Source organism: Sinocyclocheilus grahami, unplaced genomic scaffold, assembly GCF_001515645.1.
Source record: "Sinocyclocheilus grahami isolate Dianchi unplaced genomic scaffold, SAMN03320097.WGS_v1.1 scaffold1398.1, whole genome shotgun sequence".
NCBI classification, from domain to species: domain Eukaryota; kingdom Metazoa; phylum Chordata; class Actinopteri; order Cypriniformes; family Cyprinidae; genus Sinocyclocheilus; species Sinocyclocheilus grahami.
Genome location: NW_015506577.1, coordinates 312,104 through 324,603, shown reverse-complemented (window position 1 = coordinate 324,603; position 12,500 = coordinate 312,104). Strand labels below are relative to the sequence as shown.

At 41.7% G+C, this 12,500-nt stretch overlaps 1 protein-coding gene across 1 annotated transcript in view; it reads left to right on the top strand.

Annotated features, from left to right (window-relative positions):
- Positions 1 to 12,198, top strand: part of tmem214 (transmembrane protein 214) — a 12,560-nt gene extending 362 nt beyond the window's left edge. The window contains exons 2-16 of the mRNA XM_016256144.1: positions 4,304 to 4,494; positions 4,581 to 4,731; positions 5,458 to 5,592; positions 5,687 to 5,769; positions 6,647 to 6,752; positions 6,939 to 7,020; positions 7,100 to 7,201; positions 8,346 to 8,487; positions 8,569 to 8,660; positions 8,738 to 8,786; positions 9,093 to 9,200; positions 10,354 to 10,568; positions 10,640 to 10,808; positions 11,210 to 11,361; positions 11,697 to 12,198. Coding sequence (XP_016111630.1) covers positions 4,304 to 4,494; positions 4,581 to 4,731; positions 5,458 to 5,592; positions 5,687 to 5,769; positions 6,647 to 6,752; positions 6,939 to 7,020; positions 7,100 to 7,201; positions 8,346 to 8,487; positions 8,569 to 8,660; positions 8,738 to 8,786; positions 9,093 to 9,200; positions 10,354 to 10,568; positions 10,640 to 10,808; positions 11,210 to 11,361; positions 11,697 to 11,823 — 1,904 coding nt within the window. The 3' untranslated portion in view covers positions 11,824 to 12,198. The remainder of the gene's footprint in view (positions 1 to 4,303; positions 4,495 to 4,580; positions 4,732 to 5,457; positions 5,593 to 5,686; positions 5,770 to 6,646; positions 6,753 to 6,938; positions 7,021 to 7,099; positions 7,202 to 8,345; positions 8,488 to 8,568; positions 8,661 to 8,737; positions 8,787 to 9,092; positions 9,201 to 10,353; positions 10,569 to 10,639; positions 10,809 to 11,209; positions 11,362 to 11,696) is intronic.
- Positions 12,199 to 12,500: the final 302 nt, after the last annotated feature.

Sequence of the window (12,500 nt, the reverse complement as noted above, 5' to 3'; positions counted from 1 at the left end):
GCCAAACCACGGAGTGCCCGTGTGTCTAAACCTGGTTTACTCGCTGTTTATCTTCAGAGGAACGCGTGTTATATATATATATCAACATTAAAAACATTTTTGTTATTTTAAATAAAAAAACACTATTCTCTTTCAAACTTTCACGTAGCATCTGTAGGTTATGATAACATTAAAAATTCAAATCCGAGATTTATTATAAAATTGTATTATTTTTTTCCCCCAAAATGCAATAAATCCATTGAATCAATATAGAAGTTATTTTTCATGTTGAAACTGCACGCCATGGTTACTCCACCTGTGACATCGACACCAAGCTCATGTGCAGGCACTGCACTACAAATGCATTCAATCAGTCATAGCTCCCAAAATAATTCAGCGGGTCATCTTGCTAATGCTATAAATTAATTGCAACAATAAAATAAAATTGAATCATGAACAACAATTAGACCACAGAAATTCCGAAATGGCCTTCCCCTCGCATTCGGCTTCCAGAAGTGCATCAGTCTTTGCCGTGTTACGTTCATTTAGCTGACTAGTGCTGTGCGCTGTAAAACATTAATGGCATAAATAAAAACACTGACAAGCTACGCAATATCACGTTCATAATCGAATACGCGCTAACCCTAGCGCGATGTTGCAGGGCTCTGCTCAGTGTAGTAAACGCCGCTCCATCTGAAAGCACGTGACGGAGTTTACTACTGATCACAGAACCGCTTTACTGACCAGATGCGCGGGACAGTCACACGCATTTACCTAAGTTTGATCACAAAGTAGATGAGGAGAACTAGGAAGCGGGGTGTATTCGGAGCTACAGTGCGTGGAGTGGTGCGCTGTGATTGGTTGAGCGGATATATAGCGCATTCTGCAGAGAAGGGGAAGAGAGAAAACATGACGGAATAACTCGGCGGATATCGCATTTTGGGCGAAATTAAAAATTACTTTTCCGTACCAACCAGATACAATTCTGATTTTGGCGGAAACTATTTTTTTTTCAAAATGACGTTTTATCGCGTTTTGGAACCAAAGTCTTCATATATTTGCGGTATAAGTACCAAAAACCATCTCGATATATTTTTACAGCTCCTCTCTCAGGAGCTCTGCTGAGAACAGGTCGATTTTGGCCTGTCTAATTAATATTCATGAGCCTCTCTCCTGATTGGCCTGTTGTTTTCTGAGTGACGCACGGACAGGCCAACCACAGGTAACGAGGGTCGTGTATGCTGTAGCCTGCTGTGGATTGGTGATCCTCACAAGTGAGGTCATTAGAAACACCGGTAATGATGGTCACTGCTCAGGGAAATGTTGTCCGGCCGAGCTCAGACCCCGAATCGGCGTCAAACACCGAATGCAGTAAATAAAATAAAAACCAGACCAGCCGAGCGTTTGCGATCACGTGAACTTGAAGACACTTGTACAAATGCTTTCACGTAGCATCTGTAGGTTATGATAACATTAAAAATTCAAATCCGAGATTTATTATAAAATTGTATTATTTTTTTCCCCCAAAATGCAATAAATCCATTGAATCAATATAGAAGTTATTTTTCATGTTGAAACTGCACGCCATGGTTACTCCACCTGTGACATCGACACCAAGCTCATGTGCAGGCACTGCACTACAAATGCATTCAATCAGTCATAGCTCCCAAAATAATTCAGCGGGTCATCTTGCTAATGCTATAAATTAATTGCAACAATAAAATAAAATTGAATCATGAACAACAATTAGACCACAGAAATTCCGAAATGGCCTTCCCCTCGCATTCGGCTTCCAGAAGTGCATCAGTCTTTGCCGTGTTACGTTCATTTAGCTGACTAGTGCTGTGCGCTGTAAAACATTAATGGCATAAATAAAAACACTGACAAGCTACGCAATATCACGTTCATAATCGAATACGCGCTAACCCTAGCGCGATGTTGCAGGGCTCTGCTCAGTGTAGTAAACGCCGCTCCATCTGAAAGCACGTGACGGAGTTTACTACTGATCACAGAACCGCTTTACTGACCAGATGCGCGGGACAGTCACACGCATTTACCTAAGTTTGATCACAAAGTAGATGAGGAGAACTAGGAAGCGGGGTGTATTCGGAGCTACAGTGCGTGGAGTGGTGCGCTGTGATTGGTTGAGCGGATATATAGCGCATTCTGCAGAGAAGGGGAAGAGAGAAAACATGACGGAATAACTCGGCGGATATCGCATTTTGGGCGAAATTAAAAATTACTTTTCCGTACCAACCAGATACAATTCTGATTTTGGCGGAAACTATTTTTTTTTCAAAATGACGTTTTATCGCGTTTTGGAACCAAAGTCTTCATATATTTGCGGTATAAGTACCAAAAACCATCTCGATATATTTTTACAGCTCCTCTCTCAGGAGCTCTGCTGAGAACAGGTCGATTTTGGCCTGTCTAATTAATATTCATGAGCCTCTCTCCTGATTGGCCTGTTGTTTTCTGAGTGACGCACGGACAGGCCAACCACAGGTAACGAGGGTCGTGTATGCTGTAGCCTGCTGTGGATTGGTGATCCTCACAAGTGAGGTCATTAGAAACACCGGTAATGATGGTCACTGCTGAGGGAAATGTTGTCCGGCCGAGCTCAGACCCCGAATCGGCGTCAAACACCGAATGCAGTAAATAAAATAAAAACCAGACCAGCCGAGCGTTTGCGATCACGTGAACTTGAAGACACTTGTACAAATGCGGCTGGGTTTACATGAATGGAAATGATTCCAGATTGGCGATGTAGTATTTGGTTTCTGTATTCTGTACGGTATTTTCCTGCGCTCAAACCTGCCAATCTAAAGAATCAAACGCCGTGTATGGCGTTTGAGGTAATTTGTGAATTAGCATAGACTTATAGTCTAAATAAAACAATTTGCAGCTGTTGCTATTATTACACTAGTATACAAAACGTTGTATTATGCTTGTTATAGAGTGTGTGACGTCACGTGAGCTGCGGTTGTCACGGCGACCGTCACAGCCCTACTGTGCAATGATGTCGTTTCCTGACATCCAGACTGAACAGCGTTTTCTCGACATGTTTCCGTGTTGTTGTTGCTCAGCAATAGCTGTCTGGGGGTTTGGCAAAAGGAGAGTGGGACGGTGGGCGGTGCTCGGGGTGGTGACTGAAGGCGGTGACTGTGTAGTTCTGATGTCAACTTTTTTTACGGGAGTCACAACGGTTCGTGAAAAATCACAGCTACTTTATGCAGACTGTGTGCATTTTACTGTGGACTGACTGTTTTGAAACTTATATGGTAGTTACACAGCACCTAGACCTCAGTAATCGTGAAAAAAGCCAGGACATTTCAGTTTTGACAATATGGGACATTTAAAATAAAAGAAAAAGAAGATTTTATTTCAGCTAGTTTCCAAAGCTACATTTATTATTTTCTATATTAAACTAAATTAAAGCTGAAATAAAATTAATAACTGTTACAAGTTACAAAGCTCAAAGTCCACTTCAAAAGGAGATATTTTATTTACCGGCCCAGCTGACCGATCACAACACACACCGGCCCAGCTGACCGATCACAACACACACCGGCCCAGCTGACCGATCACAACACACACCGGCCCAGCTGACCGATCACAACACACACCGGCCCAGCTGACCGATCACAACACACACCGGCCCAGCTGACCGATCACAACACACACCGGCCCAGCTGACCGATCACAACACACACCGGCCCAGCTAACCGATCACAACACATTTCGTATTTCAGAAGGCGGGCCTTCATTAGATACAGGAACTATTCGAGCCGTTCGTGCCAGACTGGGGAGAGAGGTGTAATAATGTAAAATATGTGAAAAATAACGTGTTTTTCAAACAACCTAGTCTGAGAGCCTGTTCTAGTACACCCCCAAAACAAGATCAAGACTTTGTAAAAGAGTATAATAGGACCCCTTTAACTAAAATAAAAAAATAATTTTCAGGTTTTCACATAAATTAAAAAAAATAATGTAAAATTATCTTCAAAAATAAAAAACTGATTAGACAATTTTATATATATATATATATAAAACCCATAATAAATTCTTAAGGATACTAAAATATATACTTAAAATATACTAAAATTTCACTTTATTTTAAACGTATTAATTAAAAAAATCTTAAATCTTAAAAATAAAAACTAATTTAAAATAAAAATATATTTTTAAAAAACTCCTGTAATGAGTTCTGTGTGACACTGAAGCGGGCGTCTGAGAGTGTGCAGTTGTGAAATGTGTGCCGTGGGTCGTCAGGACTCTTCAGCGCTCTTCTGTCTCATTCTGTTCTCTGTGTGGACGTCTGCAGACGTGATGTCTGAGACCATATATGACGGCTTTGAGAAGATGGGGAAGAAGCAGAACAAGGAGCAGGTTCCTCCACCGATCGAAACCCAACAGAAGAAACCCAATGCAGCGAAGCAGACCAAAAAACCCCCCGCCAACAGCAGCGGCGGCAAACCTGCGCGTTACAAGACCCTGGAGGAGGCTGTCAGAGCCGTGAGTACACACACACACACACATCGACAGCGCCTGCTGATGTATGCATGTAGTTGTTGTAGATTTGACACGCGTGTGTCTCTCAGCTGGATGTGTTGGAGCTGAAGCAGCAGCTGGAGAAGAGTCAGAGTCTGTTTCCTGAGAATCCGTCCGTCTGGGTGAAGGATCTCGCCGGATACCTGAACTACAAGCTCCCAGCGCCGGACACAGAGCCCACGCTCAGCAGCTACGCTCACGGTCCGTCTGTGTGTGTCAGTCTCCATCAACATCACCGCAGGGATTTAATCAATGAAATATGTAGTGTGTGTTGTGCTGCATGCTTCAGAGTCTTCAGTTTTATTTATAGGACCCTGATAATCTTTTCTTTTCCCCCAAAAAATTTCATGTTTTGTTTTAATGGTTTAATTACGTTTTAATAATCCAAAATGATGTCTAAGTCCCTTTTGATTTAGTACAAATGTATCAAAAACGGTGGTAATCAAAGGAATGCATATTTAATTATTCTTAGTAATATGCATATTTAATATTCTTAAGTATTTAATTAATCTTTTAAAATATTATCAAATCACATTTAAGCAGTTCATTTAATTTTATGGCAAAAAATTGAAAGCAAAGATCATATTGCAAGTGGAAGAAAAATAAATCATTTTATCAAACAGTGGAAATCAAATGAATGCATAAAACAAAACAATTTAATCTTTTAAAATTGAATCAAATTAAACGTCAAGAATTCCTTTCATTTTTTGGCAAAATCAAATTTCGCATTGTAATAATTGGCAATATTTAAAAAATCAATACATTAGAATACTTTTAGTACATGTTGCACAAATACGACTAATAAAATCACAATTGTAATATTTATTAAATATATGAATTTTTGCAGGTCTAGCTCTTGAGCATATGTTCCTATCTTGTTTTGTGTTTTACATTATATCTAAATCTAATCTGAGTTTGTGTGCCTAGATTACCCATACTGCCTCGCTGGTAAGGAGCTGAGGGCCGTAATCAGAAGCCTGCTGGGCAAATGTTCAGAGGCGCTGCCCGAGTTCTTCGACCACTGCGTGTTTACGATGCTGCGAGAGCAGGACCGACAGCCCGGTGAGTGGCGATAGCACCCGTCGCGTTCATGATGCTCCGCTCCGCTCCGAGCTGTGAGTGCTGAGCTCTGCTGCTTCTGCTTCTGTTTCTGCAGGTGAATCTCTGCATGGCTATAGGATGTGCATCCAGGCTCTCATGCAGGACAAGCCCCAGATCGTCACGCTGAACCTCGCTGACGTGAGTCTCACTTTTCCAGGTTTGAGCTAGGCCACTCTCAGTGACCTCTGACCCCTCTATATGTGGCCCTGCAGCACAGAAGCAGTGTTGAGTCGCTGGGGGATATTTGTAGCAATAGCCAACAATACATTGTATGGGTCACAATTATACATTTTTCTTTTATGCCAAAAATCATTAGGATATTACGTAAAGATCATGTTCCATGAAGATATTTTGTAAATTGTAATTGTTTTATTTAACAATAGAGACGGAGCGCATAAAAACAAAGCTATAAAACAGAACAATGCCTAAAAGCTACTGTGTGACAAGGTGTACAGCAAACAAGCTAAAAAACCCAGAACTCAGAAAAAACGAGTGTTTAAGGACACAAATAGTTGTAGATGCCGGGGTATTTTACGTTGGGACATTCAGTTGGATCATTTCTCAAACAAAAGGAAGGTAAGGGGCACTGACATAGACCAATAAAATTTAGTTTCCCAATATATCTCCTCCTCTGAGGTTCACATCGGGTGGTGAAATAATGTATGTTTCCTGTCGCCGATTACGTTTCCCTCCAGTGGGCATAGTTCTCAGAGTAATATGACACGTTGTGCCCTACTTTTGTGTCCTTAAACGCTTGTTTTTTGGGTCAACGGCTTATAAAAACGTAGTTCTAGGTTTTTTAGCTTGTTTGCTGTACACCTCGTCACACAGCAGCTTTTAGGCATTGTTCTGATTTTTGTTATAAGTCAGAAATGACAAGGAGGCAGCTTTCCGCAATGGAGAGCGTTGGATTATTTTCCCCCAGGTGGGCGTGGTTTTCAGATTATGACACGTGTCGCTCTGTCTCTATAATACCCCCGTGTGACCTCTGACCCCCTGTGTGACCCCTCCACAGCACCTGGAGCTGCTGCGCTCCCATCAGAACCGGCCGGTCAAGTGTCTGACCATCATGTGGGCTCTGGGACAGGCGGGATTCTATGACCTCAGCCAGGGCATCAGAGGTGAGCTCCGCCGAAAGCAGGGCAAAGACCAGAGAGAGCTTGAGAAATCATTGAGAAATAACTGCTGATGTGTGGAACTGCACTTTTGCAATCTCTCTTTGGGATTTAGCATGAACTTTATAACATCTGGAATGCCTTACGGAAGCAGCAGTCCTGTAGTTTTTGATGGTGTGTTTTGTCCTGTAGTTTGGTTGGGGATCATGCTTCCAGTTCTCGGGATGAAGGCTTTGTCTGCGTATGCCATCGCTTATCTGGAGCGCCTCCTCACGTGAGTCTTCACTAGAGTTATAACTGTGAGTTCTGGATAGTCTGAACTGAAGCTCAGGTTATTTGTGTCTGTGTTTCAGTCTTCATGCCAACCTGACCAAAGGTTTCGGCATCATGGGGCCGAAGGAGTTCTTCCCGCTGCTGGACTTTGCTTACATGCCCAAAAACGCCCTGTCCCAGAGGTGAGATTCGCTGTGTGATGCACAGATCATCGTCCTGATTCACGTCTTGATTCATATTCACTTCCTGATTCACGTTCTGATTCATATTCACTTCCTGATTCACGTCTTGATTCATATTCACTTCCTGATTCACGTCTTGATTCATATTCACTTCCTGATTCATATTCACATCCTGATTCATATTCACTTCCTGATTCACGTCTTGATTCATATTCACGTCTTGATTCATATTCACTTCCTGATTCACGTCTTGATTCATATTCACTTCCTGATTCACGTCTTGATTCATATTCACTTCCTGATTCACGTTCTGATTCATATTCACGTCCTGATTCACGTCTTGATTCATATTCACTTCCTGATTCAGATTCATATCCTGTTTCACATTCCGATTCATATTCAGGTCCTGATTCAGATTCATGACCTGTTTCACATTCCGATTCATATTCAGGTCCTGATTCACATCCTGATTCATATTTTCATCCTGATTCACGTCCTGATTGTTGTCAATTATTATTCACGTCCTGGTTCATATTCACATCCTAAATTAACATTCTGATTCATATTCATGTCCTGATGTTGTTGTGCAGTCTGCAGGAGCAGTTGTGTCTGCTTTACCCGCGGCTCAAGGTCCTGGCGTTCGGAGCCAAACCCGAATCGACGCTGCACACGTATTTCCCATCGTTCCTGTCCCGAGCCACGCCGAACTGCCCTGACGCCATGAAGAAAGATCACTTCCTGATTCACGTCTTGATTCATATTCACTTCCTGATTCATATTCACATCCTGATTCATATTCACTTCCTGATTCACGTCTTGATTCATATTCACGTCTTGATTCATATTCACTTCCTGATTCACGTCTTGATTCATATTCACTTCCTGATTCACGTCTTGATTCATATTCACTTCCTGATTCAGATTCATGACCTGTTTCACATTCCGATTCATATTCAGGTCCTGATTCAGATTCATGACCTGTTTCACATTCCGATTCATATTCAGGTCCTGATTCACATCCTGATTCATATTTTCATCCTGATTCACGTCCTGATTGTTGTCAATTATTATTCACGTCCTGGTTCATATTCACATCCTAAATTAACATTCTGATTCATATTCATGTCCTGATGTTGTTGTGCAGTCTGCAGGAGCAGTTGTGTCTGCTTTACCCGCGGCTCAAGGTCCTGGCGTTCGGAGCCAAACCCGAATCGACGCTGCACACGTATTTCCCATCGTTCCTGTCCCGAGCCACGCCGAACTGCCCTGACGCCATGAAGAAAGAGGTGGGACACCGTTATTTTTTTAGGTTGTCATGAAGAGCTTTGAGATTCTGTTTGAGATTCTCGCTGTGTGTTTGTGTGCAGCTGCTCCGGAGCCTGACGGAGTGTTTGACGGTGGACGGACAGAGTTTGAGCGTCTGGAGGCAGTTATACACCAAACACCTGCCGCAGTCCAGGTCAGCCTTTCACCATTAAACACCTGTGGAGGACTGGACTGAATGCTTCATTAATGCTTTTCTCCTTTTCTCTTCAGTCTTCTGTTGAGTCACCTGCTGAAGTCGTGGAGAACACTTCCACCGAAGGTAAGAGTCTGAGACACACACACACACACTCACACACACACCAGAGTCTGTTGACTGAAAGAGAAAGAATTGCCTGCATGTGATTTATTTTTCTTCATGCAGCAGACTCTTTCTTCACTGTACAGTGTATTTTATTCCCATGTCCTGTTTAAATGATATTAGGCAACATTTCTTTTCATAAATTGCATTAATGGACACTTTTAGAAACTCTTGATTTGGCCATGAATGCAGCCTTTGTTGCTGATGTGGCGTTAAATAAATAAAGCGAGATCTAGTAGCCTGTGCTCATCATGTGTTGTTGTTTAGTTGCAGAAAAACCTTCAGGACACCATTCAGTCGTTCAGAGTGACCAATGACGAGCTGCAGAGCAGCACAAACACACAGCACATCAGCGACTGCAACTCGCTCTGCCACGTAAGACACTCACTCACTCATTCTCACTCACTCACACACTCTCACACAGACACACGCTCGCTTGCTCACACACACACACACATCAACCCGTTGACTTTACTGATGCTTCATATACATGTTAAACAGTATGTATTATATTTGATATATATGGTTCCTCACTTACAGAAATGAACTATAGTGTACTGCACACACTAGTATAAATTATATCTGGAGTCTGAATAATTTTGGTTTGACTGAATATATTATCAATACATTGCTAAGGACAATATATCAGCCAATATTTGGCTTTTCTTTTTATTAAAAAAATGTCAGTTCTGTTGTAAATTCATTATATTTTGGCTGATATGTATTTTGACATCGTGCAGGACTTTTATTTTGATGCCGTTTTGACATGCGTGTGAAATCAGCACTATCTTTGGTCCTATTTTGAATTTATTTTAGGTTTTCTGTGTTCGTTTTAATTTTAAAGTTTTAGTTATTCTGTTGTGTTTTCATCGTTTATTAGTTTGAGTATAAATTTTTTTAGATTAGTATTTAGTTTTATTTATTATATAGTTTTAGTACTTTGCATGAAAATAAGAAATTGCTGATATATATATTTTTTATTTATTGCTTTTTTTTTCTTTTTTTTTTCCAGTGTGTCGGACTTTTATTTTGGCAGTGTTTTGATTTGCCGTTTTCTTGTATTTAAAAAAACAACAGATTCCCAGTGCACAAACTTACCAGATGACTGAGGCATCTATGAAAAACTTGTTGCCTCTTTCCCAAAAAGACTCATGGCTGTATTAGTTCAAAAGGGTGCTTCTACTAAATACTGAGCAAAGGGTCTGAATACTTAGGACCATGTGTTATTTCAGTTTTTCTTTTTTAATAAATCTGCATAAATGTCAACAATTCTGTGTTTTTCTGTCAATATGGGGTGCTGTGTGTACATTAATGAGGAAAAAAAATTAACTTAAATGATTTTAGCAAATGGCTGCAATATAACAAAGAGTGAAAAATTTAAGGGGGTCTGAATACTTTCCATACCCACTGTATATTACAGATTTATTTAGAGTTCAGGTTCAAAGGATTATTTTGAAATGTAGTAAATATATAATTTCAGCTGTTGTTCAGATGTTGTACTGCGCGTCATGCTTGTGTTTCCCATCAGTCTCTGCAGCAGAAGATGCGCGGCCGGGGCTTCCCGTGGTGGCGCATGCTGATGATGTTACTGGTGTTCGTGGCGGGCTTCGTCGCGCATGACGTGCGGTCGCAGGGGTCGTTCGCCGGCTCCACCACAGCGCTGTGCCTGAAGAGGTCAGGGGTCACGGCTGTGTCCCAGCAGGCCTGGAGTAAAGCGTCACACTGCGGCCAGCAGAGCGTCAGGTGAGCTAGCGTCAGGCGTGTGCTAGCCCTGCTGCTGCGTGTCAGCTGACTCAGGTGTGTTTGTGTTGCAGCTGGCTGACGGAGAACATGCCGCACTATTACTCGCGCGCGCTGGAGACGACTGCGCCGCTGCTGGAGGACGCTCGCGAGCGGATGAAGGTCACCGCGCTCTTCCTCGCTCAGAGGAGCGCAGAGCTCTGGCTGTGGCTGCAGGAGAACGTGCCGCTGCTCGTCCAATGGGTCAGCACTTAGAGCACATATTCTGTGCTGCTTTTCTTCATAACAATTGTGATTGTGGTCTTTAAAATGCTCTTTTATTTATTATTTAGTAAAAAACTATATATATGTATTAATCATTATATTATAATGTATATAGTACAAATAATATATCAATATTAAATATTACAACCAGTTACAAATGATATAAAATAAGTTACAAGCAGATCTCACACAAACCTCTATGTATTTGTGTCAGTGTTATTTTAGTATCATTTTATGTTTGTATTTTTTGTTCTTAATTATGTTTGTATAGTTTATAATAATTGTTCTTTTAGTACTTCAAATGTTTCTTCGGTAATGGGGTAGTGTTTTGGTGACGGCAGTAGTGCTGCTGGTTTGTGCTCATGTTAACACCTCCTCAGGTCCAGGCGCACACGCCGCAGAGCGTGTTTGAGCTGCTGGAGTATGTGAAGCAGCTGCTGCTGTATGTCCAGGAGCGTGTGCTCGTCCCGTTGCTGCAGTATGTGAGCGCAGCGCTGCAGAGCGTCTGGAGGAGCCTGCAGGAGTCCTGCGAGTCAGTGACACACAACACCTCACAAACACACACAACAGCAGTCCAGCCTTCATGATGCACTGATTCACCTGCTTAGACTACGCCCTAAAACTCTGCACTCTTTTTGTGCATCGATCTAATCTAGCACTAGTAGTAGTAGACCATCTTTGCATACTCTTTTCAACATACTATGATTTGGAACATACTCATTCTATTTTTAAACACTGTTTAGGACGGATAGTGTGCAGCTGCAGTTCCTGCTGTTTCACCTTTAGAACCTCGATATGCAAATAAGCTCTGTTCTGATTGGCTGATGGCTTTGCATGTGAATGTGTTGGTGTTCTGTGTGTCTGTAGCGGCGAGGTGTCACTGCACTGCGTCCAGAAGCACCTGAGATCCTTCACCAACAGCACCTGGATCTACCTGCAGGACGCCACGTCCGCCGCCAAGAGCCGAGCGCAGGAGCTGCTGTCGCGAGCGTGATGCAAACAGACCCTTTCTCTCTTTCTTTGCTTTATTTTGTCAGTTTGCATGATTTTATATCTGTTGTGCTGACAGGTCTGTCTTTTATGCAGATGTTTTTCACGGTGTTCTTAGCTCTGTGTGGATCACTAATGACTACTGCTGCTGGCTGAGCTCTGTACTTGAACACTGAACATTATTAATGTGACTGAGCGCATGGATGATTTACTGTCCGTCATCAAACCCGAGCGGACGCCAGAATAACAGGGTTGCTATGGAAACCACATAGTTGAAACACAATGTATCGTTTGAAGCAGGCGTGTGTCCTGTAAGATGAGCTGATTTGTTACTTTGTAAATGATTTATAAATAAATAAACCAATGCTGTTCAGTCCTGCTCACTGCTTCTGTGTTGTTGTTTTTCAATATTCATCGTGTAATGAAACCCAAAGCCTTCTGTTTAAAACACACACACACACACACACATATATATATATATATAGACACAGTGGTGTGAAAAAGTGTATTTTTTTAATTTTTTGCATATTTGTCACACTTAAAAGATTCAGATCATCAAACAAATTTTTATGTTACACAAAGATAATGCAAGTAAATACAAAATGCAGTTTTTAAATAATGATTTTATTTATTAAGGGAAAAAAGCTGCCCAAACCTGCCTGGCCCTACGTGAAAAAGTAA